The sequence below is a fragment of the Pteropus medius genome, unplaced genomic scaffold, assembly GCF_902729225.1.
Source record: "Pteropus medius unplaced genomic scaffold, Ma_sr-lr_union100, whole genome shotgun sequence".
Classification (NCBI taxonomy): domain Eukaryota; kingdom Metazoa; phylum Chordata; class Mammalia; order Chiroptera; family Pteropodidae; genus Pteropus; species Pteropus medius.
This window is the reverse complement of record NW_024356336.1, coordinates 6,163,468-6,191,140: the sequence shown is the minus strand read 5'-3', so window position 1 is coordinate 6,191,140 and position 27,673 is coordinate 6,163,468. Positions and strand designations below refer to the sequence as shown.

Genomic DNA, 27,673 nt, shown 5'->3' with positions numbered 1-27,673 from the left:
TCTGCCCAAAGAAACCACACCTATTTCAAATTCCTCCCAGAATTCCCCCCAGGAGACCAAATTTTTCATTCCACAAATAACAATTAACTGCTTTAATGCCACAGGGAAAGTAGAAACCTGTTTATACCAAACAGATAATTGAAAGTAGGCTATCGCTGAGGTAGAGCCAGGCTGAGGCCCTTCGTGAAAGGGGTGGGACGCCACCTGGTGGCTGCAGGAGACTGGCCCGCAGCAGCTGCTGGCCCCCTTGCCCAAGTCCACTGAGGTGATGGCTGGCCCTATTTTTCTGCTGGGTTTTACCACTACAGTTATATGCTGCTTAACAGTGGGGATACATTCTGAGAAATGTGTCATTAGGTGATTTCTTCATTGTGTGAACGTTGTAGAGGGTGCTTACTCAAACCTAGATGGTATAGCATACTACATACTTGGGCTGTATGGGATAGCCTAATGCTCCTAGATTCCAAACCTATATAGCATGTTACTGTACAAAACAACATGTGACTAAATCGAGCACAAGATAAAACAATGCCATCAAGAGACATGGTAAATACGACATGTATGAGGCTGCTGCTGGTGTAACATGGCATAGTGTTTTAAAACAAACTTTTAACAAGTAGAATGCATTATAAAGTAAGAATAAAACGTATCGTATAGGAAATATATAAACCAGTCACGCTGCCGTTTATTATCATTATCAAGTATTATATACTGTACACAATGTGGTATACTTTTGTACAACTGGCAATGCAGTAGGTTGGTTTACACCAGAATCACTACAAACTCGTGAGTAATGCATTGTGATATGACATTACAATGGCTATGACATCACTAGGTGATATGGTTTTTTCAGCTCCTTGATAATCTATGGGACCACTGTTGTATATGCAGTCTGTTGTTGACTGAAATGTCATTATACAGACTCTGCTTGTTAGAGTGAGTCAGTTTTGACATTCTTAAGAGTTGGTCTTTTTGCACATCCTGGGCTGAGGGGGCAGGCGGCATAATGAGACAGCTGTGGTCAGTTTCAGGAGGCCTTGGGGGTCTTCCTGCCCCACGTATGCCTTCTCCATGGAAGAGGGGTCTCCAGGAACCCTTGGCCCCAGCATCACTGGTCTCCTCCCTTCCAGGTGTTTGTCCGGAAGCTCCGAAAGGCCTATGGGAAGAATGAATGGAACACCGTGGAGCGTCTGAAGGACAACAAGCCCAACTATAAGCTTGACCATATCGTCAAGGAGCGGTAAGTTGGGGCCCAGTCTTAGCATTGGGTATACAGTGAAGAACAAGATTAAGACCCTGTCCAAACTGCTGGCATCCTTTTGGAGGAAGCAGACCAAAATCCAAACTGACAAATTACTACAATGATGGCAAGTCCAGTGAGTACCATGAGGGATGCTAACTTGGTGCAGGGAACTGGGAGACATATGTTAGTTACAGGCTTTTCAGAGGAGGTCTCTCTCAGGGGAGACATTCGATCCAGCCAGGAGAAGCACAGTCCAAGCAGAGGCACAGTGAGTACAAAGGTAAGAGACAGAGTTCTGGGGCATGCACACCAGGTGCATGGTTAGACCTGGAGGACATGATTGGACACCTGATCTTAACTGTTCCTCGCCCAGCCTTCTCAGCAGTTCCTCTCATTTATTGATTGAGTCAGTGGTTCTTAACCAGGGGGTCTGGAGACACTTCTGGTTCTCATGACTTGAATGAGTGTTTGGGGGGGTCTATTGGTTTTTAAAGGGAAGAAGCCAGGGATGCTGCTAAACACCCTACAATGCATAGGACAGACCCCACAACACATAATAACCTGTCCCAAAATGTTAGTAGTGGTAAGGTTCAGAAACCCTGGGCTAAGTGAATGTCCATCCTCTCTTAAGGGCCGATGACCTGGGAACACTTAGCTCCAGGCTGGATGGACTTAGCTTCATTGAGTCAGGCCAGCTATGTGCTAGTGCAGGAAGAGCCCTGGCCTAGGAGCCCGATAGGCCAATGTTCTCACCCCAGTCCTGCAGCCCGCAAGCTGAGTGGCCCAGGAATAGTTCCTGCTCCGAGCATGTCCTCCTCTCTAACAGAGAGATGACGATAGCTCCTGTTCTGCCTGTGACACACAGCTGTTGTGTGGAACAAATGAAGAAAATGCACAAGAAAAAAGCAAAGTATCTGGATTCATGCACACACCAGATAGCAGTGTGGTTATGGTGGTCCTATTCAGTGCCACCTGCACCCTCGCGCCCCCCAATCTCCTTAGCCATTGGTTAAGAAAGTAAAGCAGGTGACTCAGAAATGGTACTGTTTCTACAAAGGGCCCAGGTTGGTGGGTTTGTCTGGGAGGTGGAGAGTAGAGAGACTCGGAGGCTTCAGAGGGGGCCAGTCTGGTTCTGGCCCCTGTACCAGGAAACAGGATTCCTCTCCTATTATCTTACTTGAGATCCCTGTTGCCTTTCTTCCATCTTGGTCTGGGTTTGAAGACCTGGCAGACCCCTCCTGACTCGTCTTCAGCGAGTGATGCCGTCTAGGGCTGGAAGGACCTTGGCCATCTCTGGTCTCATAGCTTTCAGAGTTCCTTTTTGAAGCAGCAGAATGCTTTCTGCAAAAGGAAGTTTTCTGAAAGACAGTTTGGATACCAGAGGCTCTGACAGCTGCTCTGGCCAAGGGAGGAAGACTTGAAGCCCTGTCCATCCACTTGTCCCCAGGTGCTTCCAGGGAGCCCAGGTTTAAATCAGTAGTCTGGTCCAGTGGTATCATTTTCCAAACGAAATCACTGGGGTTGCGTTAGACAGAGTGAGCCATCCTGGGTCACAGTTGGAACTAGAATTTACAATACTTGTAATCCTGTGTCCTCTCCATGACCCACGCCTTTGTCCCTCAGCGGGACAGCCATGTGGTAGAGGATCCTGCCAAGGAAGGTTTATTCTCATCAGCTTCCTATTTACCACAGGATTCCTGGAAGTACTTTCTTGCTCTGGCTTTTCCTGGCCTAGGACTCAATTCCAGCATTTTTACTGTCTGGTTCTAATTGGTTCTGTAAACTAGACCAAGGTCTTAGTAATAAGAGACAAGCAACCCACTCTGGTGACCTGTGGCCAGGTCAGGACATAAGTGCTGCTGAGCACAGTCATGCCTCCACCCCCTGCCCTGGTCCACTAGAGCAGTGTCACATTTTCTGCTTTCTATCTTGGACCTCCAGATAGATTTCCTTAGATCTGAAGTTTCTACCTTGAGAAAGAGTTAGGGAGCTGCTGACTCAGTCTCCTTTCTTTGGCCACAACTTATAGAAGTGGGTTGTGGCCAAGTCCTTGGTTTGCAGTGGGTATCTTAGAGGCCCCTGCCAGGATTTCTCAGATCTTTAGAGCTAAGTGGGCGTGTTCTGGTTCTGTGGTTCCTCCCAAGGCTGTGGGGAAGCTGGTACTGCCAGGCCCCTGGGCACTTCCCTGCCCGACTTTTTGGTCAGGAGATGACAGTGGCAAGGCCTGGCTTAGAGAATGGGGCCTCCAGAGTGACCCATGACTGAGCCTGTGGGTGCTGCCCTTCTGGCCATGCAGGTACCCCACGTTCGTAGATGCTCTGCGAGACCTGGACGACGCCCTCTCCATGTGCTTCCTCTTCTCCACCTTCCCCCGGACCGGCAAGTGCCATGTGCAGACCATTCAGCTGTGCCGCCGGCTCACCGTGGAGTTCCTGCACTACATCATCGCCGCCCGGGCCCTGCGCAAGGTGAGCCCAGGGCCACGTGGCAGGGCTCCACCTGCTCTCTTTCCTACTGTTCCCTTGGTTTTCACCATGCTGTCTCTTCCACCCTCCAGGTCTTCTTGTCCATCAAAGGCATTTACTACCAGGCTGAAGTGCTGGGGCAGCCCATCGTGTGGATCACGCCCTACACCTTCTCCCATGATGTGAGTGTGCCCATGGGGCAGGCCATTGCTCCCTCTAGCTCCTAGACAGAGATAAGGGCAAGAGCGAGGGGGGTTTGCTGTCCTGCGGAGTGCAGCATGTGCTGGGTTCCTAAGTGTTGGTGGGGATGTGGGGTCGGGTGGGGAGCATGCTGCACAACGTTGGAATAAGAGCTCCAGCCAGCCTGGCTCCAGCAGCCCCTAGCTGGGTAATCTCAAACATGTTCCTTCATCTCTCCATATCTCAATTTGTGATACGCTTCCATTTTCTAAGTATTGTTGTGAGGACTGAAGAAAAAATTTCAAAGTGCCTAGTGCTTGGCCCTTTGGGGTCACTGATTGAATAGTGAGTGGCTGCGGAGGTCCGGACAGTGGCTAAGCCCAGCCCCACCCTCAGACCCACTGGGGGCCTCTTCCTGCTCTGTTGCCGGCAGCTACCACACCTTGGCCAAGCCACTTTGCTTAACTCCTCAGCTTCCTCCACCCCCATTACCCCCATATTGCTGAGAGCACTGGGGGAGATTGGGGAGGGTGGCACTACTTATTTGTCTTTTTAGGCTGGGAATTTTTGGAGAGAAATTCTGGTTTTGTCTCTTTAGAGAACAAAACAGCCTCTAGTCTCTAGTCTCTAGCCTTCCAGCCCTAGATGGCATCACTCACTGAAGACGAGTCAGGAGGGGTCTGCCAGGTCTTCATTAGCCTCTAGTCTCAGCCAGGTTCACCACCTTGTCATTCTGTGGGCCTGCACTCTGCCTAGCTTCCTACTCGTGCATTGAATGGGAGCTGGTGCCTTCAGTGGAGAGCAGATGTGCCAGCCTGGCTGGACAGTGGGTTTGCTGACCAGGTATTAGGTGCTCCAGAGTGAGCCAGTGGTCTGGGCTCTTCTCCTTTACCCTGGGCTAGTGGGGGTTCGAGGACCGGAACCACTCTGACTGCCAAACAGCGGTGATGGTGGTAGGCTATAGTCTGTGAGTGAGAGGTGAGCGTAGTCCACGTTCTCACTCCATGGGACAGGTGCGTGTGCCAGAGCCCGTGGCTCTTTCCTCTTCCCTGTTCTGTTCCCTCCTCTCCTCCTCCTTCCTGCCTTCTTCGGTCTTCCTTCCCTTCTTCCTCTGTGGTCCTCTCGCTCCTTCCTTTTCTCTAATGTCCCACCCCCGTGCTGCTCAGACTGGTCTTTGTGTGTCCTCCTGGGTGGTGAATAGGGCCCTGTGGAGGCCAGCCTCCACACAGCTGGCTGGGGGGAAGGGAACGGCCACTCATTCTTCCTTCTTGGCCAGCTTACTACCTCTACTTCCTCTGAGCAGGATGGGGGACTGGTCCTGGGTCATAGCGGAGACCCTGATGTGCCCTCTCCCCCTCAGCAGCCAGTGCTGAGCTCCCCAAAGTGGGGCCCAAGCCGATGGCAGGGGGCCCTCTCAGCACTGTACTGTGGGAAATGGAGTTGGTACTCAGATGCTCACCAGGCCCATTAAGGGTCCTGGCAGATGGTCTCAGAAGGATGGAGGTGTAGGTGCGGGGAAAGGTAGGGTACCTCGTGGCCCTGTGCCCTTACAGCCCAGGTCACTGCCTGATGACAGGATGGAGAAACAGCTTAGTCACAAGCATACTCAGCACAAAAGGGTTATTGTGATTACTACCAATTTAGGCATTGCTTGGCATAACCTCCCGTCCAGGTCCTGGGGGTCCGTGGGACTGGCCTTAGCCTCCTTGGTTGGAAGGGCAGTGCTTCTCAAGAGTCGAGGTGCTTTGGTCTAGGTCTCAGGTCCTTGCCCTGTTTTGTTTTATTAACTCCTCAAAGTCAAAGATGAGCCGTCCCATGTCCCCTGCTTGCTGGGTTGGCAGCTCACAAGGATGGCCCTGTACCTTTGCTCGAAGCAGGCAACCTTTCTGCTCTCCATTTCTCCAGATCACCCTGGGTTTGAGTCAGGCAGCTGCCCCAGCCTATCTCAGGTTTGGGCCCTCGGTCGGGTTGCTGAATTCTGAGTGTCCATCCCAAGGCTCCTGCCAGGGCTCGAGGACACTGAGTGTCATCCACTCATTGCCCTTACTGGGCAGACAGACTACTCCAAAGCCACCTCTCTCAGCTGGGCTAGCAGTAGGACTGGGCTCTGGGATTACTGCCCCCTAGATGCTCTCAGGCTGGCCCTGGAGAAGACAGTAAATGAGGGTTTCAGGATGAGGAAGGCATGAGCTCTGACCAGACTGGTTGGGGAAGATGGCCTCTGCAAAGACAGAAGTCTGAGCTGGGACTTGCAAGGTGAGGAGAGAACTGGAGCAGCAGAGGGAGGGCGCCTGCCATCCCGGAAACAGCATGGTAAAGGTGTTCGTGCTCTCTCTCCTAGCTCCCCTTTTATGGCTTGAGAATCTGGCACTGGCCTCCAGGATATCCCTAACCCTTACGACTCCTGTCTAGAGCCTCTCTGGTGCCCAGAATGCTCCTGGGTGGGGACATACTACACAGCTCCTTCCCCTAGGGCAGAGCTCCGAAGGCAGGTCTGCCTTTGAGGAGCTCCTTGCCTTGTGTAGGTTGTCAGTGCCGTCTTTGCCCCTACCCTGCTGATGTGCCTCCTGTGCTCCCCAGCACCCAACAGATGTGGACTACAGGGTCATGGCCACCTTCACTGAATTCTATACCACTCTGCTGGGCTTTGTCAACTTTCGCCTCTACCAGTTACTCAACCTGCACTACCCGCCCAAGGTAGGGCCCCAGCCCAGCGCCACCTCCTCACTGCGAAGGGGCTGCAGCCCTTCTTCCCCTACATGGCAGTGGGTACTATGGGCATCCTCTTCCTCTGACCTTCCCCTGTCTCCCAGCTCGAGGGTCAGGCCCATGCAGAGGCGATAGCCCATGAAGACAGCTACGCGTTAGACTCTGAGAGCTCTATGGAGGTGAGACGGGCTTCTAGAGCATCAGCTCTGCATCTCCCATCCCTGGCCCAGGGGTGGGAGTGGTCGTGGCTACATATGTGGTTTCGGGACTTTCCTTAGAACTCAGACCCACTAATGTCCCAGAACTATCACTGCTACCCCTCCCCGACCCTGGCTACACCCCCAGGTGCCCCCCGCCATCCCCCTGCAAACAACAGCCTCGAAGCCCTGCTTTTCTGTAGAAACTGGCGGCCCTCAGTGCCAGTCTGGCCCGAGTGGTGGTGCCTGCAGAGGAAGAGGTCGAGGTGGACGAGTTTCCTGCTGATGGGGTAAGGACTGCATGGTTTTTCAGAAGGAGCGGGCAGGCAGGGAGCATTGGGACTAGAAGGTCTAGAAGGAAGCTGGGGGTGTCATTTGCAACCCCTGACCTCTGGTGGGGGTGTGAATGGGCCTGATGGTGTGAGTTCTGGCCCCTTTGTCGGCAGGACATGGCAGCACAGGAGGAGGGCCGCAGGAAGGAACTGGAGGCACAGGAGAAGCACAAGAAGCTCTTTGAAGGCCTGAAGTTCTTCCTGAACCGTGAAGTGCCACGTGAGGCCCTGGCTTTCATTATCAGGTAGGGAAGCCCACACACAGCACTGGCTCAGTCACACTCTGGGCTGGGTCTTGCCCTGCCTGGAGCAGTCTTGGATGCCCACCAGTAACACTGGGATGGTGTCATTATCCACTTATTAGGGCTCTTGTGAAGATTCAACAAAATACTGCAAAGAAAGTGCTCAGCATGCCCCGAGCACGTGGGAAGTGCTCATCACAGGGTCGCTGTCATCACTTTCTCACCAGCTTTGGGCAGAAGGTCTCCACCGGGTCAGCATTGGAGACATCAGTCAGATAGGGGATCTTGGGGTGGGGAGGGGACAGCCATTTCCCAGGAGGATGAGCTTGTGGGCCAGTAGGTCCCAGGGCAGGCACCTCATACCTGAATGTTCTTGTGGGCTCCCCCTGTGCCTGTAGGAGTTTTGGGGGAGACGTATCGTGGGACAAGTCTCTGTGCATCGGGGCCACCTACGACGTTACAGACTCCTGCATCACTCACCAGATTGTTGACCGGCCTGGGCAGCAGACCCCTGTCATCGGCAGGTAGGCTCCCATAGCCCTCATCTCTCTCTACCTGTTTGGGGTCTGGGTACAGACGTCTGTCTCAAGGCCCCTGTGGATACAGCGGGACCTCATGTGGCCCCTGTGACCTGTCTCTGCCGCCGCTCTGCACCAGGTACTACGTGCAGCCCCAGTGGGTGTTTGACTCTGTGAACGCTCGGCTCCTCCTCCCTGTGGCAGACTACTTTCCTGGGGTGCAGCTGCCCCCACACCTCTCGCCCTTCGTGTCGGAGAAGGAAGGCGATTACGTCCCCCCTGAGAAGCTGAAGCTGCTGGCCCTGCAGCGGGGAGAGCATCCAGGTGAGTGGGAGAGGCTGGGCCAAGCAGCAGGATGAGCAGGCTCCTTGGGGCTGGCTGTGGTCCCCTGGCTGCGTCTCAGCTGTTTCCTGTTTCCCTTCTTGGCTACAAAGGTGGCAAACTCCAGAGAACAGGGCAGCAGAGGCACAAAGCCCTTTAAACCCATCTTTGGAGTAACAGTTAGGAGAAAGGGACGTTTGTGTCCTATAATCAGGTGTTCCTAGATGTTCAGAGTAACTGGGCAGAAGAACGGTCTGAAAGTTGTCATTGAAGTTAACATAGGAGGCACAGAGCTCAGGAGAGGGGGGCCTTGAGTTGCCTCTGAAGGCACCTGGGGCTGTGAGGAGAGGTGCCAGAGTGGGACACAGTTGGGACAGCTCTGCACTGCTGGTGGGATGTCCCCAGAGTCAAAGATGGTGGTACCTGGTGCCAGTTCTCGCTTTGCCTTTGGAAGAACAGGGTCCCAGGGCATTCAAAAGTCATCGGCTATTTATAGGGGATTTGAATGAATCTGAAGAGGAGGAGGAGGGGGAGGAAGATAATGATGGTGATGAAGAAGGAGAAAATGAAGAGGACGAAGAAGATGATGTGGAGGCTGGTTCGGAAAAGGAAGAAGAAGCCCGGCTGACAGCCCTGGAGGAGCAGAGGATGGAGGAAAAGGTACTGGAGAGCTGACTACAGGGCGGCCTGGGAAGCAGTCCCACTGGTCATCTTGGTGTCAGCCTTGGCCCACCCCTGGTATGGGTGGGTGTGGGGAGCTGCATCTATAACTGTCCACCCTGTGTTCCCAGAAACCCAGGGTGATGGCAGGCACTGTAAAGCTGGAGGATAAGCAGCGGCTGGCCCAGGAGGAGGAGAGTGAGGCCAAGCGCCTGGCCATCATGATGATGAAGAAGCGGGAGAAGTACCTCTACAACAAGATCATGTTTGGCAAGAGGCGCAAAATCCGTGAGGTAAGTCCCTGCCACCTGCCTGAGACTCCAGGTGTGGCCACCAGATGTGGCCACATAGGTGAACTTTGAGTCCAGCTGTCTCTCTTCTGGGCAGACTCAGGGCCCTGTTCTAGCCTTTTTCTGAAGTTGCCTGCCTGGCCCAGCCCCCATCCAGGCCTGTGTGGGCATCTTGGCATCAGTAGCTCTCAACTGGGCTTTCTGCAGGACTTCTGTCTCCTTCCTACACCTGGCTGTTTTTGAGTCTGCTGGTATCTGGGGACAGAGCTGTACTAGCAGACTCAGGACCTGCTCTTATGAAGGATCACTTAATTGGTAGGAGGGTCCGTGGGAGGTATTAGTTAAGCATCTCTCTATTTTATTTTCTCTTGTTCACAAAACCACACTGTAAAACAAACAAAAGTTCCGTGCACATCAGCACTTTGCAATGGATATAGTAATGGCCCCCAGGTTTCTTTTATGTGTGTTAGAACACATTATTTTGGGTGTATCGGACTACAAAAGATTGTTTTCTAGTGCTTTTCATTTAACTATAGCATGAATGTTATACAATATGTAGCCTGTTTCTTGCTGATTGGATTAGATTTTCCATTTTCAGTCATTCTTGGAAAAAAACCTTGAGCTGTCCTTGCCTGCTAGCTGCAGGGTTAATTCTTAGGAGTATAATTGCTGAATTGAAAGGCCTACCTGTTGTGTAATAGATATTGCCAGATGGTCCTGGGGGAAAGACCTTTTCAACTTGACTCTTCCCCAGCAGCTGCTACTCAGCTTTCCCAAGGGGAGGGGGCAGATGGGGCACTTGCCTCCAGCTGTGGGAGCCAGGGATTTTCCTAACTTGTGGACCTATGAAATAATAGAGTTTTAAAGGCAAAGGCGAAGGCTTGTTTCCTCATCTGTTCGATTTGTTTTTCCCCATGGTAATTGCCTGTTACTTCTCTGGAACCCCTGTTTTTAAGGGATAGCCTCAAGAGAAGGGGGAAGCCCCTTTCCCTGCTCACCTCTTCCATCCCCATCACAGCCTGACCACCCCCTTTTTCCTCATAGGCCAACAAACTGGCAGAGAAGCGGAAAGCCCACGATGAGGCCATAAGGTCTGAGAAGAAGGCCAAGAAGACAAGGCCAGTGTGAGTGGTGGCAGCCTCTTGATGAGCGAGGCCAGCTCCTGGCAGTTGGACTTGGCACAAGCAGGCCAGAGGACCCAGGCTTGGTGGCAGACTGGAGTCCTAGAGTGTCTTCTGTTTTCATCCTCCTCCTCCTCCCCCTGCCAGCCCTGGCTTCCTTTCGTGCTCTCTGGCTGGGCCCGTGGGCTGTCCTGGGCTCCCTTGGATGGAACTCTGCTGGTGGCTGGGCAGAGAAGAGGCCACTGTGCCCAGCCTGACTCTGTCTCCTAAGAGTCAGCGACATGGGGGAGCAGGGTCCCAACCAGCGCTTCACCAGCCACTCCCGTGCACCCTGGCTTTCCGCAGTCTCCTCTCCCCCCACACCACACACATATGGTTGGACCCATGATTCTCCCGGCGCTGTGAGGTGGAAGAGGGTAGGGAAGCATTTGTTATTAAATGGCTAGAGTTTTGCAGCCAATTATATTCTGTTCATGAGCCTTCTTGGAGTTGGAGAAGGGCACCTAATGCCCTGTGCTCCAGGCTGGACCAGCCTGGGTATTTACCGAGATGGGCCTGCCTGGTCACTGCTCAGTGCTGTCTGGATGTCCAAGGACCCCTTTGGGTGCCAGAAGATAGGTGCAGTGGTTCTGGGCTTGGGCTCTGAAGTCAGTCTGCCCTGGGTTCACAGTCCAGCCCAGATACGTTTCCTCTGTGGACCTGCTTCCTCGTGTCTAAATTAGGGGTAGAAATTCTCAAAGCTGCCTCCCAGTGATGTGTGAAGGTGTTCATGATAATGTTATGCAGACTCCCATAGTGTCAGGTGTCTAGTAAAATGCTCAGTAAACAGCTGTGACTGTCATCACTTCTGCTTGTCAGCCCAGAAGGTAAGAGCCAGTGTCTGAAGGATCTGGGGTGTCTGAGTTGAGAGTACCAAGCTTTACCTGTGGGTTCCTCAGGAGGACCTTCGACTAATTCTCAATGTGGATGTTATCAGCAGCCTGACTTGTCACCCTTGCTAGATTGTCCTTACAGTATCCCACCTAACCCAGGCAGTGTCCTTGCTGGGGCCCAAGGGGACAAGCCCTTACCTGGGACTGCTGGTGCTTCATGGCAGAGCTAGGGCCAGAAGCCAGGGCTTAAGATGGTCACAGCCCCTCCCAAGTCGGGCAGGAAGTTTCTGAATAGCTTCCCCCAGGGTGCCCCAATGGGTTGACAGCTGTCAGGATCAGGGGCCAGGGCAGAGAAGTATGGTTTTGGTACTGGGCTCTACCTTCCCCAAATTGCATGTGAGGACCTTGCCCCTCACTGTACCCAGGCTCTGTAGACATTTCCTGGGCAATGGCTGCAGGCCCAATCCGTGTAAAAGGAAGGCAAGAGCTTGGGCAGGGTCTGACCAAGGGAGCAGGGAACCCAGAGCCGCTGTGTAGGCTGGACCTTGCTGTGGGTGTAGGAGAGGGCTATGTTCCCCTCTGGCATTCTCATGGTGGTGAGGAGGGACCACAGAGGCAGGGACAGGGTCAAGTCCTCTAGAGCCAAAGTCTGCCTGGGTGCGTGTGCATCCCAGGGCCATGGCAGGGGTGCCAGGGCAAGGCTGGAGAGCAGGCTCATCAGATATGGAAAAATCTGGCAGCCGTGCTGATGTGGAATTTTCTCCATTCCAGAGTCGCCCAGTAATGGCGGGGGCAGTGGGGCTCTGATATGGCCCATGTCCCACTGGGTGGCCAGCTATCTTTGCACTGCCCACAGCTGGAGCTGAGCATTCCCCGCTCCAGGCGGGCATCAGTCTCCATCCTTGGTCCTCTGGGGTGAAGGAAGGAAGCCCAGGACTGGAAAAGGGTGGATCCTCTAGGGGGCACCTGCATCCATCCTGATGGTGCTGTGCTCAGCCCTGATGGGTGCCCTGGAGAGGTGGGGTCAGCTGAGACCTCCAAGTGGCTGACCAGTTGGAGATGGGTCCCTTGCCTGAGCTTCCCTGGGAAATTTTGGCAATCCCCCCACCCCCCATATCCACATTTTGGAAAGCAAAAGCGTATGTCCCCAGCTTGCACTGACTTTGGAGCACCTTCCATTGGATCTTCAGGGCTCTAGAGTCCCCAATAAAAGTTTAGCAACTACTCTAGCCGCTTCCGTTTTCTCAGAGCTGGGCTTTCCTCACCACCACCACGCCATCCCATTTCCCAGGCACCCTCGAATCCCCGGAGCTCGGCTGAGCCTCAGGGTCCGGCGGTGGGACAATGGCCCCGTTGGCGTTTCAGAGACAAACGCGCCTTGTTGGGCCGCCGGCGGGGGCGCGGCGCAGCCCCGGACGCACTGAATGTGGCTTCTGTACGTTCTGGGAGCGCGGAGGAGCCGGGAGGGGCCCATGGCCCCGGGCGCCCATTGGCCACGGTACTGGGGGCGGGGCGAAGCTGGTGGCCGCACCTGGCCCGAGCGGGCGCAGCAGCCGGGGCTGCGGCGGCGGGGGCGGGGTGGCAGCATGGTCCAGGCCCGGTGGAGCCGGGGGCTCGGGCGGGTACGCCCCGCCGCCTAGTAAGCGCCCGGGCGCTGCAGCCCGGGCCGAGCCAGCAAGTCAAGCCCGAAGAGGACGGGGACAAGGTATGCCCTAGGGACCCAGCACCCACTGCCAGCTGGTGTCCTGCCTCAGTCTGCCCCTTTGGGTCCTGAGCCGAACTAACCCACCCTCCAAATTGGGATTGTGCAAGTCAGTCAGACTCTCAGACCTAGGTGGTATGGGGGGAGTGCCACACTACAGCTCCAGGGTTTGGCTAACCGCAGGTGGATGGGCAGGCTGGGGCCAGGAAGGGCACAGGTTGGTGCTCACTCTGCTTTTGGTTTCTTCCCCAGGGTCACCATTTCCAGGGGTTTCCCAGTCCTTGGATTTGGGCTGGGCTGGACCTGCAAGTCTGTTAATGATTAATCTTGGACACAGCAGCCTGTGTTCTGGGAGTGGGGAGGCAGGAATCTCCCCTCTTCCCACCAGCCCTCCCCCAGAAGGGGGACCAGAGTAAGGGACAGATACCCTCTGCTTGGGGAAGGCCTTGTCCTGTACCACAGAGCGGGCAAGACCACCGCAGAGAGGCTTGTGGGAATGGGACAAACTCTGGTATCCAGGAAGGGTCCCCTAGGAAATCCAACAGTTCCCCTGTTTCCTGGACCAGTGCTCAGGAAGGAGGACCAGCTTGGACTGCCCCCTGCATACCAAGCTAGCACTTTGGTAACTGCACCTAGCAAGACTGTGGTCCCTTCCTAATGGGACCGTGCACACACACCTGCCTAAAGCAGGAGAGGTAATGGGTGCACATCTGGCTGTAGTAATGCACACCAGTGGGTGGGAGGGAGGTCGGGAGGGAGGGTGGCCTGACATCTGATGCCTGGGTTGCCGAGGTGACAGGTGCCATGGAAATCCTCAGAAGGACAATCCACCTGGGAGAATCCATCCTCTTCCTTTACCAAGGGGGTGACCTGAGGCCCAGAGAGTGTAAGGCTGCGGGCAGGCCTGGACCAGAGTAGCCCCTGAGCTGCTGTGCTGTACCTTGCCCTGCAAAAGAGGTGTCGTTACTATTCTTATTATCCTAATGGGGAAACTGAGGCTCAGGGAGATTCAGGGACTTACCCAAAGTCACATAGTTCAAAGGTGGCCGCACATCATAGGAGTCTTGCCCTGGCCTGCATCTCAGGACCCCAGCCCTGCTCAAGACATCTATGTCCCTCTGGGGTCCTAGCTTCTTGGATCTGCCTGGGCTGCCTAAAACCCCCAGCTCTGGACCCCACCCCCCTTGCCTCCCTAGCGCCCAGCTCTGCCTGACACTTCGGGGGGTGAGCAGGCTGCTACTCTGGGAGCAGAGACAACAGAGCCCTGTTCCCAGCTGCCACCTCGGGCAGCTTTATTCCCTGCTTCTCTCTCAGGCAAACTGCTGCCTGAAGGAAGCTGCCTGTGGACAAAGAAGCCTTCCTGCTTCCTGTGTATTCCCTTGTCCTATGGGCACGAGTCTGATGTTTGAGAGCTTGGGTCTAATGTCCTCGTGTCACTCCGCAAGGGAGGAGTGTGTCGTCCCCTATGGTCCCTCCCTCTCTCTGGGGTCTAGGGACTGAGTATGCCACCCTGGTGAAAGTGGCAATGATTAACTGGGAGAATGATGCACAGATGATAGAATTCCAGGTATGGCAGCAGGCTCTTGAAGGGCTTCTTGCTTCGCTTGGACTGGTTGAGTAACATGGACAAGCCCTGTTAGGAGCTTTATCCTACTTCAGACAAGGAAGGCAGGACAGAGCAGAGGTACCCATGGAGATCAGTGGGCTGGGACCTGGTAGAATTTCCAGGTGAGAAGTGTTGTTCTGGAGGAAGTGGGGTCCCAGAGAATACCTTCTTTCTCTCTTGCCAGTTCCAGGGCAGCGATGAGGTATGGCTTGGGCACCCCCACACCTGGTCACAGTGATGTCCTGACTTGCCATAGGACCTTATGCGAATTCTTCCCTATCTGTGTCTCACTTTCCTTAGATGTGACATCTGGGGTTTAGGGAACTTGGGTCTGGAGCTTGGGAAATATGGGTGCTTGGATGGGGAGGGTGGCTTTCCAGGAGTCTGCACTGGTGGGTCCTGCTTCTCCTGGCAGGAGGCTCTAGAAGGGTCATGATAATGATCCGAGGTACGTGCAAAGGGCTCTGCATGCCTCATCTCATTTGATCCTCGCAGCAAGCCCTTGAGCGGGTTGCAGTATCCCCAGGTTTTAGGAAACCAATGCTCAGAGAGGGGGAGTCACTTGCCCAAGGTTGCCCACCTGGGGAGTGGTGGAGCAGGGGTATAGAGCCAGAGAGAGCATCTCAACCCCTCCAGGAGTGAGCAGAGTAGACAGATCCAGGGCATGGTGCATAGCAAGTGCTCAGCACCTTTTAAAAACCTTTTATACTGTTGCATGTTTTTATGCAAACAAGTGCATGATATTTCTTTAAAAAAACATTTCAGTCATGCTAGAAGGTACAAAGAATGATATTACCAGCTCCCACATACCTCCAGGGTTCTCAGTAATTTTGGAACTAATAAAGAAGTGTCTGACTTCTTAGTTAACCTGTGTTTTGCCACTCTGCAATTAGAGCTGCTTTGGGGTGACTCCGATCTGCATCAGGAAAGCTGGTGATTTTGCCCAGAAGAGGCAGTGTAGCAGAAAGAGCTATGAGCTTGCTCCTGGTTCTGGTTTTGACATTTAGTCCCTTCATAATGTTTTGAGCTTGAGTTTCCTTCCTTGCCACATGAGCTAAGAGATGACACTGGGAGGGAATGTTGAGGTCACAGGTGTGGTTGCTATTTGAAACGGTAGATAGAGATGACTCTGCAAGATCAAAAATTGCTTTCTGAACATTGACCTCTTCTCAGTCAACTGGCTGGCCTGGTACCCAGCTGGCAGCCATTCTTCCAGTCAAGGAAGAAGTAGGAGCAAGACGTTAGGGCTGACAGTTTGGATGTGGTCCTGGGAGCCAGCAAGTTGGGGTTCAGCTGAAGTGCCCCTCTGGGTGAGATTCCCCATCTCTACTCCAGCACCCTACTCCAGAGGGGCTCAGAGTGAGGAAGCTTCTGGATCCTTGCAAGTCACTACCCTAAGTGCTCCTGGATGGAGGGCCAGTCTCTCCTGTCTGCACCTTCAACTGTGCAGCCAGCCCTGCCAGAGGGGTCTCTTTCCAGAGTTATCAGTGACATCAGCTCTAGCTGGTGCTCTCTTCCCCACTTTAGGACACTGAGGTTCAGAGAGGGCAGCATGCCTGCCATGGTCACACAGTGAGACTGGGCATGTTTCGGACTAGCCACTTTTCCCTCCTCCTCCAACCAGACTGCAGTTTTTCAAAATGAAAATACCTTTATTTTTTATTTTAATTTTTTTACCCAAAGTAATATAGATACAGATTCTTTGTAAAGAAAAATTATATATGTGTGTGTATGTGTATATATGTGTGTACATGATATGTGTATATGTATATTTTTCACTTCACTATATATTGTGGACATCATTTCAATGACTACATAATAGATCACAGGTAAATATCACAAAATTTTTAACCATCCCCTACTGTTGGACATTTAGGTTGTTTCTAAATTTCCCCTTTGCTAAATAATACTGTAGTGAACATTTTTGTGCCCTATCTCAGATCTCTTTTTAGATTATCTTCCTTGAACAAATTCCCACAGGTGAAATTGCTGGGTCCGAGGATGGGTACTTTTAGAACTGTAGTAGTTGCTGTCAAATAGGCATTCCAAGCACTGTAGGAAGAATCTTTTTGCCCCACTCTCAAAGTCTAATCCAGTATCCCCCTGAGATTTCCTCCACCAAAGGAAACTGTGCTAGGACACCCTCACCCCACTGCCTTCTCTGCCAGGACCCTGTTCCTATGTGCGCACACTGGGTAAACAGCACGGGTGCCCGTCAGTCAGAGAATGGTTCATGGGGAGCAGTGGTTCCACAGGCTGTTCTGCAGTCAGTGGTTTTGGAGGCACTTTATCTTCATCTCCTTGACGGGCGGGGTGGGGTGGGGGTTGCTCTTCCCCTTCCTATTCCCATAAGTGCAAAGTTATTCTTCCTCAGCCTTTCCCCAGTGACTCCATCTGCTCCTCTGCCCTCAATTCCCACCTCTGTGATCATGGTCTCCAATCACTGTCTTCTGAGATTTCCTTCTTGTGCTCCAGGCAGGGGATCCTACTGTTCTTTGCACATTCTGCAAGCATCCCACACATTGCCCAGACTCAATGAGTTCTCAACTGAAACTGACATTGCCCACTCAAACCCATACTAAACTTTCCCCCAACTTGGTCTCCCCCACTCAGGGGACTAGATGCACCCCAACCAATCACCCCAACAGGAATTTCCTTCCCCTCCTTTACATCCTATCACCAACAAATGCTGCCCATGCCATAGCCTACAGATGGTTTCAGTCCATTCCCAGCCTTCTCCTTGGTCCAGGTCATTTCACACCTAGACAGCTGTAACAATCATCTTCGAGGTCTGCCTGCTTCTCCTATTTCTTCCCCATTCATTTTCCATCTAGCAGCCAGCCTGATGGGAATCTCATCTCCTCACTCCTCTGCTGAAGACCCTCCCAGAGCCCTCCATTGCCCACAGGACCCAAGCCAGATTCCTTAACATGCTTCTTGAGGCCCTGCATGTCCTGCCTGCCCCTGCCACCTTCCTGGCTGGGCCTCTAGTTTTCCCTGCCCATTCCCCAACTACTGACATGCACACATACTGAACACTCCAGCCAGGCTAAACGTTCATTAGGTTCTCGATTGCCCAGGGCCTTTGCATATGCTTTTCTACTTGCCCAGCTCATTCTAGGATAACAGGTGCATTAGTTAATGCCCACTGCTGTAATAGACAAGCCCCAAGTTTGAAAGGCTTAACTCAATGTCAGTTTAGTTGTTCTTTTCATGCAATCCAATCAGGTGTTTGGTGACCGGTGATGCTGAGACTCAGGCTCCTCCCATCTCCTGGCCCCACCCACTTTCAGATCCTTAGATACCATCCCCATTCATTCAGCAAAAAGAAAAGGAGTCCACAGAGAAGGCCTGCCCACTTAACTTCATCAGCTGTCATTCTGCTCCCATTACATTGGCCAGAATTCAGTCACCTGACACTGAACTGCAAGGGAGGATGGGAAACATAGTTTAGCTGTGTACCCAGGGAGAAAAGGGAACTAACTGCCTTTGGAAATCGGAAAACATACAGAAGCTTCTGCCACCAGAGCGTCTTACCCCAGGGAGCCTCCCTGACCATGTCCCTCCCATCCCCAGGCTGGATCAGGTGTTTTCTCCATGCTCCAGCAAGCTCGGCCAGTGTTCCTCCATCATAGCAGCCTTTTTCTCCTCTCAGTGGGAGCCCTGAGCTCAGAGCATTGGGCATCTTGAACCTCAGTTCTGGGCATAGTGCAGGTGCTGCGAACAGATCAATTTGAAACTCATCGTGGTCACAAAACAATGTCCACAATCTATTGATATGTAAAAAAAAAAAAAAAAAAGCAAGTTGAAAACAAAATATACTCTCCAAAAGAGAACCCTCCCATCATCTATATGCACATAGAGACAAAAAAATATGAGGAGGCTTATGCTAAAGCTTTAAGGGTCATGACTTCTGTAGATGGAGCTCTTTTTATTGTCTCCTTTATTTTTTCTGTAATTGTCTAAATTTTTTTTTCAGTGACCATGGACTGTTTTTATAATTTAAAAATATTTTTGTTGTTGGGAGGAGCACCAGCTAGAGCTGATGTCACTGATAACTCTGGAAAGAGACCCCTCTGGCAGGGCTGGAGGCACAGGTTCTTCCATCGATGCTCCTTACTCTGGAAGGCTTTGCTTCTCGTGGCTCTTCTTAACCCCACCCATGAGCTCACCTCTTGCTTGAGAGCCTGAGCTTCACTCTCACCTGGGTGAGGTTCTTAACCCCATGTGACATTGGGCTTGTCACTTCTCCTCCTTGAGCCTCAGCTCTCTCCCCTGTAAAGGAGCGTTGACAACAGGACTTTCTGAGGTGATTGCGAGGGCGCGTGATGCACAGAAAGTCCTGAGCACAGGACTGGTCTCTGTTTAGACCAGAATCCATGCTCATAAATGACCATCCTGGCTCTTTGATGCCAGCTCTGCCCGGATTCACCCCAGAAAAAATGAAACAACTCTACCTCATGCCCGAACCTGATGCAGGACTCAGACTGGGATTCTGGGCCACTCCTGTGCCCATATAAGCTCTGGTATTTCATGGGTGTTTGGGGGCTGCTCCCAGGCTAAGTGGAGCTTTGGGGGGATGAGTGCTCGCATTAGATGCCTGCTGCTCCTTGGGAGGGGCTAGCAGTGGTTCAATCTGTAAAAGTGCTCAATGTGTGATAAATGACTGTCACAATAATGATTATTATTAATTGATGGTGACACCTGGGTACTTAGAGCCCAGTGCCTGGGCTTTGGTGACGGCTTCGGGCATCAGTGCAGAAGGAAGGATGTTGCTGGGGGAACTTTCCTGGGCACCCTCTGTCCATGAGCAAGGCTGAGAGAAGACAGACCCTAACTTGGCTAAGAGCAGGGTGGGAGAGATTCTAGCACCTGGGCTGAGCCTGAGGGCCTCTGGGGTATAGGGCCAGGCTCCCTAGAACTGCCTCTTCCTATTGAGGCCTTGGGAAGGATCAGCATTTCTGATTTATCCTAAATCCCTTCAGGCTAGTCCAAGGTGACCTGTGCCACCATCCCTCACACAGAGGTGGAAGCAGGACAGGCAGGATTCTGTACTGTGCCTCTTGAAGGACTTGGAGTTCAGAGAGGCGAAATCTCATCAGACACATTCTCCCAGCCCTGGTCAGGCGCTCCCCTCTAAGAGGCCTCCCAGGCTGAGTTGTTCGCTCTCTGGGCTCCCCCAGATTTTAGACAAATCCTGGTCTCTCATTGTGTCTTAGCCTCTTGAAGCCCTGGCAAGTCCACATTTGGACTATGTCTGGCTGTCTGCCCTCTGTTAACTGTGTGACCGTGGACAGGTGAGTTCACTTCTCAGCCTTGTTTTCTTCACCTAGAGAGTGGGCTAATGATGGTCCTTGACACACAGGACAGTGTTAAATAAGATGTGTTTCAAAGAGCAATTAGCCTCCCTGCCCAACTGCCTCCCTGTCCTTCCTATAGCCTTTGAGCCTGTCCCAGGCTTTCTGCAGGGTCCTGGCTGCTGAGGTCTAGAGAGGGTCAGTGACCACCTAGAGGGCAGAGGGCCAGGGCAGCACCTGCAAGGTACAAGTACATGCCACCTGCTATCCCCAGGGAGGGAACTCATGAATATTCACACCGTCTGGAGCATGAGGGAGCCAGCCAGCATATTGCTGGGTGTCATTGGAGCGTTCTTGTTTCCCAGTGACCGCAGAGGCAGCCTGGGAGTCAGACGTGACTCAGGCAGGGAAAGGAAAGGGGCAGCCGGAGGTGAGTGTGTCTTCCTCCATCATCGCACTGGGGTCCCTGGGGGAGCAGAACACCCTGAGACTGAGACTTGCCTGGTGATGATGTTCTAGGCCAGAAGATTTACCATCCTTGGTTCTGTTTCCTTGTGCGTACACTGTGGGGACGAGTCCTGTTTCTCCTTCTTTCCCTGGAAGGTGCTGGTTCAGCCAAACTGGAGGATTGCTGGTTCTGGCCTGGAGCCAGCCATTGGCACTGATGGAGGGCATTGTGGCTGGGGTAACCCAGAAGGGCAGGAATAGATGGGGTGGGCTAGGAAAGGGGACCATCTGCCCTGAGTGCCTGAGACTGTCACCATCGTGGGCAGAGGAAGGAGAACCAGGTTTTAGTTCTATCTCTGCTGCTGCTTTGCTGTATGACCTTGAGGGTGGCCCTGCCTTCTATGAGCCTCAGCCTTCCTGCTGGGCTATCTTCCAGACTGGAGTCTACGAGGCTTAGGCCATGGTGAGATTGTTCTCAGTATCCTATGGCCTTAGACCTGCAAGCCTCCATTGTGGGCTAGTGGGCACACACCTTGAAGGGGCCATGACTGAGATCCTGGGAGTATAATAATGATGATGATAATATTGGTGGCAGCCGATGCTCAGTGAGAGTCTATTCTGTGCCTCCCCTGTGCTGGTCACTTTCTTTGTGGGACACAGAGGATCCTCATACCACCCTATGACAGAGGTAGAATTGATATCATCATTTTGGAGGAGTAATTGAGGGCCAGAGAGGAGCACGGAGTTGCCTAGACAACACGGCAAGGAAGCAGCAGAGCTGGGATTCAAACCCAGGACCCTGGCCCCAAAGTGCTGGCTCCATGTGACTCTTACATGTGTGACTGACACACATATCTCTCACACGTATTATCAGCCCTGGCCATGTGCTGCACTGAGGTCATGGGAATTCATTCATCAAACATTCGCCAGGCGCCAGGCTCAGAGAGCTCAGAGCTGAATCACCAGCAGGCTTTCCTGCAGCTGAGCACAGAGGGGATTCTTCCTCCCACGCACCTGGGCCCATGAACTAGGGCTGGGCCCTAGTCAATAGTGATAATAATAGTTAATGTGTATTCATCTGTGTCTGTGTACATTCATTCTTTTATTCAATTCTCACAACCTCATAACTATTTTACCCCCAGCTGGGCTCCTGGCTGCCAGCCAGCTTCTCTCTGAGCCTCAGTCTACCCAAGGGCTCTGTTGTGACCACTAAGGCTGCCGTCTGCCCTGATGTTGCTGTTGTGTGTCCATTGTACAGAGAAAACTGAGGCTCGCAGAGGGTGAACGATGCGCCCAAGTTCAAAGAGGCCAGGCAGGAAGGGAAACCTCCAGCCTTGGATGTCTCAGGCTGCCAAGACAGAAGGGACCAGACACCAGGGTCTCCTCTGCTTCTTCCGTCTTCATCCTGGCTGCCTTGGCCCAGCCCAGAGAGGGCGGATCCTACTGTGCTTCTGGGACAGAAGTCCACAGCTACGCCTTGGCCTTCTGTGACGGAAATTCTGGCTGCACACACCCTCTGACCCTCAGGCCTGGGGCTGGGCCTGGGACACACTATGCAAGGACTGCCATGGACAAAGCTGGAAGCTGCACGCTAGAGGCTGACAGACCTAGGTTCAAATTCCAGCACTGAACCCTGCCTTGCTGAGTGACCCTGGGCAATTCACCTTCTAGAGCCTCAGTTTTCCTCTCTGCAAAATAGGGGTGACAGTGGGGTCTGCCTGCCAGGATAGCTGAGCGGAGTCAGTGAAATGCTCTGAAGAAGCCCCTGCTCAGTGCCTGGCTCATAGTAGGGGCTCAAAAGTAAAACCAAAGAGTAGGATGGCCCAGGGCCCAGCACCATCTGTGGAAGCTCAAGTGGGAAAATGAATGAGTGAAGTGGTGATGGGGGTTGGTGCAGGGGGCAGCCTGGGCGGGGCCTGGCAGAGCCTGATTGATGGTTCAGGGAGGCTAGTCTGCCCCCTGCTGCCTGCCCTTCACCTCAGAGCCTCTACTATCATAGCCTCTCAGAGTTCCAGAAAGTTCCCCGGTGAGTGGGGCTATTGGGGCAAGGGTGGGCCCTGCAGATTTTCTGAGGGCAGGAATCCTAACCTTTCCCCTATTTTAAAGTCAGGGAAACTGAGGCCCAGAATTCCACTCAGAGTTTGGGCCCAAGTCCAAGGCCCAAACTGACCCAGGGCTCTGTTTTCCACTGGGCCCTGGCAAGCAGGAGGCTGATGGGGGCACTTGAAGCATGGGGCAGGTTTGTGCTTGGTGGTGGTGGTGGGGCAATGGCCACCCCCACCCCCTCAGAGTAGGTCCCTGGGGGCTCAGGAGGGGAGCAGCTAACACTCTGAGCTATAACCATATGCTAGTCACTTTGCTTGCTCCATCTCAGAAAGAGCCAGTTCCCCATTTTGCAGATGAAAACTCAGGCTCCAAGGGGTTCCTGTGATTGGAACACAGGACCGGATCTTCTGCAGCCTGAGGTTGGCACCTCCGCTTCCTGGGGCCCCTTCGTGACCAGACCATGACTACCCACCTCACAAGCTTTAGGATCTATTATTTAAATATATTAAATATATTTTATTGTCTTTTTTTTCCGATTAAAAATGTCACACATCCTCCTTTTAAAAAATGTGATCATTATCAAAATGCATAATATAGGAAAATATTTCCTTATATACTCCCCACACCCCCAGTTATGCAGAAGATTCCACTGTTAAAATTTAAAACACTGCCCTCCAGTTATTTTGGGCCTACATGTATATGGATTTGGGGGAGTAGTGTTCTGAAACTCTTTTTTTTTTTTCACATTAATAGACCATAATATGTTTTTGAGCCAGTCCACTTAACTCTGCCTTTTTTTTTTTTTTTTTTTTTTGTGGAGGGGCGGGGCGGGGCAGTGGTACGGATGGCCCTATCTGGGAATGGGCCTTGATTTGTGTTACGGTCCCCCACTGACAGACACTGAGGTTGTTTCTAATTTTGTTTCTAATTTCTGACCAAGCTGCCATGAACGCCCTTGCACGTGTGACTTTACCCAAGTGGTTCCGTAAAACAGTTGGAATTCAGAGAGCTTTCAGCTTTCTTTTTTGATAGAACTGCCCTCTGAAACTCTCTCACACTCTCATCCATCCCCGACCCTGTCCTCCTTGCCCACCTTAATGAACAGGTATATGTCATTGTCATGAGGGAGGCCACATTCCCTCTTGTGTAGTTTCTTCCTCTGCAAATTGCTTCTTCATGTCCTTTCCTGTGAGAATAAATTTCTAGATGATGAGCAGAGGACTCGGGGACTGCTGTGCCTGGTGGAATGGGCCTGGAGTGCCCTTTCTTTGGGCAGGGTTTATAGGTGCTTTGAGTAACTTTTCCGAGCAGAGGTATGTGGTGTCCTCTTCCAAGCACGCTGTTTGGCCCCTGCCCCCGGGATAGTGGTGACATGCCATGCGTGTGGTCACGGGGCAGCACGTATGACCTCTGATGGCCTTGGGCCCAGGGCCCCATGCTGAATGCGCCAGAACAGGAGTGGAAAGTTTCATGCCTTGGCCTTGCAGCTAAGAGGAAGTAGGAAGGCCCCTGAGCCCCAGCTTGTTCCTGGACCCCCATCCCTCAGCATGAACTGCCCCCGTTACAGTTCATACCTCAATCCCCTGCTAATAGGGTTGTCAACTGCTCCCCTAAACCAAGAACAAACAAAAAACCAGGAAACCCAGTTAAATTTGATATTTACCATTGAATAATATTTAATATAAGTATGTCCCATGCAATATTTGGGATATACTTACTAAAAAAACCACCGAATTATTATTTTTTTTCTGAAATTCAGAAAAAAACCTTGCCTGCTGGCAGTTGGAGAGGATGTATGGGCAGAGGCCTCGCTGGCTGTTTGATCTGAGCCCTCTCTTTTCTCACTCTGAGCTTCAGTTTCTCCAGCTGCCTCTCCTACAGACCCAGGGGCCCAGGGCCATGTGAAGAGATGAGGAGCCTCGGCCCGTCCCTGGGCAGCTGGGAAGGGTGGCAGAAGGGACTGACTGGTCTTCTGAAAAGTGGAGGACTCATGACCCCTCCCTGTAGCCAGCCCAGGCCCCGTGCCTGGGGCCGGGGACAGGGCAAGGGGGGAGGGTCTTCTTTTCCTTCTTAGGAAATGATTTCATTATGAAGCCCAAAAAGGTATAAAAAGTAAACTAATGAACACCCATGTACCCACTCCGTCACTCAGCTTAAAAATGAACTGAACCAGGCAGTAGAACCTTCTCACTGCCCCACTCCCCAGCCTCTCTGCGCTGGCTTCACACACTGTCTCAGTCTGCAACCCTGTCGCTGTGTCTCTCCGTGTGTTTGTCTCTCTGTCCCTGTCAGGAACTTGCTGGGGGGCCACAAAGCTGTCAGAGGCAGGGCCCAATGTCAAAGGCTGCCACTCAACCCATCCGGGCCTGGGGCAGCAGTGGGGGCTTCTTGGTGCCGGCCTCCTGACGTTTGCCCTGCTCTGTGCCTTCTACAGGTGTCTGAGATGCCGCTGCCGCAGAAGAAGCGCTGGGAGTCCATGGCCAAGGGGCTGGTGCTGGGAGCACTCTTCACCAGCTTCCTGCTGCTCTTGTACTCATATGCCGTCCCCCCGCTGCACGCTGGCCTGGCCTCCATGTGAGTGGCCCTCCTGGGCGGCTGAGGGGTGGGGTGGAAACGAGGGAGTACCTTGCGTCCTGCACCATGCTGTGCCAGGTAGCAATTCTACTGAGGGCAGAACTCACTATATAACCCTTAGCCTCAGTGTTCTCATCTGTGAAATGTGGGCATAATAACAGAGCCTGCCTTATGCAGCGTGAGAATCAGATAACACCAACTGTGTGCAGGGCTTGAATTACCATTATCTGAGGCTCCAACAGGGCTGGGAGGTGGGGGTGACTTGTCTAAGAGCGTTCAGCTGGCACAGGGCTTGGATTCAAACTGGAGTCTGTCTGGCTCCAAGCATGGTTTCCAACCACGAGGCTATTCCACCTCTCCCATGGGGCTGCTCGGCCCAAGCCTGGCACAGCTTATGCTCTTAGTTGTAGTATTAAGCTGAACTAGAGGAAATTACTGCTAATTGACCATTTTTGGTCAAAAACTGACCATTTTTGCCCTACAGAATTTCATGTGGTTCAACTTAATACTAATTTATGATAAATATACAAGGACGCAGTGGCTACAAATGAGACAAGGACCAGCATGCTCATCTCACTTTGACTTCACACCAACACCATGAGTAGGGTCTGCTATTTCCCCCATTTCATAGGTGAGGAGTATGAGGTCAGAGAAGCCAAACCACAGGCCGTGGCATTGCAGCCTGGACACAGGCCCATCTGGTCCCCCATCTGGGTTCCCCTCGCCACCACTATCTCCGTCACCCCTGCTCCCTAGACAGCAGGGCTCTGGGTTCTGACACGTAGATACCCCAGCAGCCCCTGAGGCTCTCCTCACCACTCTGTCCCCAGCAGGACCCCGGAGGGTGTAGCGCCTTGCTCCCCAGCCCCGGGAGAGCCAGAGACGGTGACCCCGGCCAACGGCTCGGTGGGAGAGTGCCAGCCTCGGCGCGACATCGTGTTCATGAAGACACACAAGACGGCCAGTAGCACGCTGCTCAACATCCTGTTCCGCTTTGGCCAGAAGCACGGTCTCAAGTTCGCCTTCCCCAACGGCCGCAATGATTTCGACTACCCGGCCTTCTTCGCCCGCAGCTTGGTGCAGGACTACCGTCCAGGGGCCTGCTTCAACATCATCTGCAACCACATGCGCTTCCACTACGACGAGGTCCGGGGCCTGGTGCCGCCCAATGCCACATTCATCACCGTGCTGCGTGACCCTGCCCGCCTCTTCGAGTCCTCCTTCCACTACTTTGGCTCGGTGGTGCCCTTTACGTGGAAGCTCTCAGGCCGCGACAAACTGGCCGAGTTCCTGGAGGACCCCAACCGCTACTATGACCCCAACGGCTACAACGCCCACTACCTCCGCAACCTGCTCTTCTTCGACCTGGGCTACGACAGCGGCCTGGACCCCGGCAGCCCGCAGGTGCAGGAGCACATCCTGGAGGTGGAGCATCGCTTCCACCTGGTGCTCCTGCAGGAGTATTTTGATGAGTCACTGGTGCTGCTCAAGGACCTGCTGTGCTGGGAGCTTGAGGACGTGCTCTACTTCAAGCTCAATGCCCGCCGGGCCTCGGCTGTGCCCCGCCTGTCAGGCGAGCTGTACCGGCGGGCCACGGCCTGGAACGTGCTGGATGCCCGCCTCTACCGCCACTTCAACGCCAGCTTCTGGCGAAAGGTGGAGGCATTTGGGCAGGAGCGCATGGCCCGCGAGGTGGCCGCCCTACGACGCGCTAACGAGCACATGCGGCGTATCTGCATCGATGGGGGCCACGCCGTGGATGCTGCCGCCATCCAGGACTCAGCCATGCAGCCCTGGCAGCCACTGGGCACCAAGTCCATCCTGGGCTACAACCTCAAGAAGAGCATCGGGCAGCGGCATGCACAGCTCTGTCGTCGCATGCTCACACCCGAGATCCAGTACCTGATGGACCTCGGCGTCAACCTGTGGGTCACCAAGCTCTGGAAGTTCATTCGGGACTTTCTTCAGTGGTGACATCCTGCCTGGCTCTCCCTGCCTGCTGGCCTCCCTCATACCCCTCCTGGTGCCACCCCGGTCCCCGGGGTAAGGTGGGGCTGTTTTGGGGATGCAGCCAGCCAGGACTGGGCTCACAGCACACAGAGAACTCCTGAGATCAGTATTTGACTAATTATACCGTTTTAAAAATTAAATCCCCTTCCCTCCAAAAAAGAATGTTCTATTTCCTGCCTCCCCTTAAAGGGGAGACCTCAGAAGTAAAGGCATTTGATGTGTTTTTGTTAATCAGCCTCAGTGGTGGTGACTGGCGGGGCCCTAGTGGGTAGGTGACTGGTGGGTTGAGACCACGGGCGAGTGCCTGTGTGAGCATATTCGTGGGACAGAGCCCTGTGGTGTGTCAAGGATTTGGTGTGTACCAAAATTTGATGTGTTACATGCTGAAGCCTTACGTGGTTAAAGGACTCCAACAAGCTACCAAGACGTGGAAGATCGTGTGTGTGTGTGTGTGTGTGTGTGTGTGTGTGTGTGTGTGTGTGATCATCCAAGGGACTATACCAGTTGCTTACTCCAAGTGAACACAGGCACTGGGCTGAAAACTTGGTGGGTGTCATCTCAATTCGTCTTCATCAAAACTCAAAGACATGAGGACTCTTATTATCTCATGCTAGAGATGAGGAAGGGAGCTCAGAGAGGGAAAGTCGCTCAGCCAAGATCACACAGCAAGTAAGTGGTAGGACTGGAGCAAGGACTGGGCCAGGCAGAGTGTACGTCCACATGGGGATAGAGTCCACGTGCGTGCGCACGTGTATGTATATGTGTATGCATACACGTGCCTGTGAGACAGGAAGGCGGGGATCACTCTGTGGGCATTGAGCAGCAGGTCCCGGGCCCAGGC

At 53.1% G+C, this 27,673-nt stretch overlaps 2 protein-coding genes across 9 annotated transcripts in view; both read left to right on the top strand.

Annotated features, from left to right (window-relative positions):
• PES1 (pescadillo ribosomal biogenesis factor 1) overlaps window positions 1–10,743 on the top strand; it is a 14,894-nt gene extending 4,151 nt beyond the window's left edge. Inside the window, exons 4-15 of one of the 2 annotated variants that reach the window (XM_039861782.1) lie at window positions 1,131–1,240; window positions 3,540–3,711; window positions 3,801–3,890; window positions 6,469–6,585; window positions 6,702–6,776; window positions 6,998–7,084; window positions 7,241–7,371; window positions 7,767–7,892; window positions 8,026–8,210; window positions 8,704–8,867; window positions 8,999–9,160; window positions 10,202–10,743. In XM_039861782.1, coding sequence (XP_039717716.1) covers window positions 1,131–1,240; window positions 3,540–3,711; window positions 3,801–3,890; window positions 6,469–6,585; window positions 6,702–6,776; window positions 6,998–7,084; window positions 7,241–7,371; window positions 7,767–7,892; window positions 8,026–8,210; window positions 8,704–8,867; window positions 8,999–9,160; window positions 10,202–10,285 — 1,503 coding nt within the window. In that variant the 3' untranslated portion in view covers window positions 10,286–10,743. Of the gene's footprint in view, window positions 1–1,130; window positions 1,241–3,539; window positions 3,712–3,800; window positions 3,891–6,468; window positions 6,586–6,701; window positions 6,777–6,997; window positions 7,085–7,240; window positions 7,372–7,766; window positions 7,893–8,025; window positions 8,211–8,661; window positions 8,868–8,998; window positions 9,161–10,201 lie in introns of both variants that reach the window. The other variant, XM_039861781.1, reaches the window with a different exon arrangement.
• Window positions 10,744–12,363: 1,620 nt separating this feature from the next.
• On the top strand, window positions 12,364–27,063 carry GAL3ST1 (galactose-3-O-sulfotransferase 1). 7 transcript variants are annotated; one of them, XM_039861789.1, is made up of 3 exons: window positions 12,364–12,855; window positions 24,683–24,822; window positions 25,656–27,063. In XM_039861789.1, the coding sequence occupies exons 2-3, from the start codon at window positions 24,692–24,694 to the stop codon at window positions 26,794–26,796; spliced, it is 1,272 nt and encodes a 423-aa protein (XP_039717723.1). In that variant the 5' UTR covers window positions 12,364–12,855; window positions 24,683–24,691; the 3' UTR covers window positions 26,797–27,063. The 7 variants fall into 7 exon arrangements, with proteins under 7 accessions (XP_039717723.1, XP_039717722.1, XP_039717719.1 ...); XM_039861788.1 differs by having other exon boundaries at window positions 25,653–27,063; XM_039861785.1 differs by lacking the exon at window positions 12,364–12,855 and adding an exon at window positions 14,201–14,580 and having other exon boundaries at window positions 25,653–27,063.
• The last annotated feature ends 610 nt before the right edge of the window (window positions 27,064–27,673 follow it).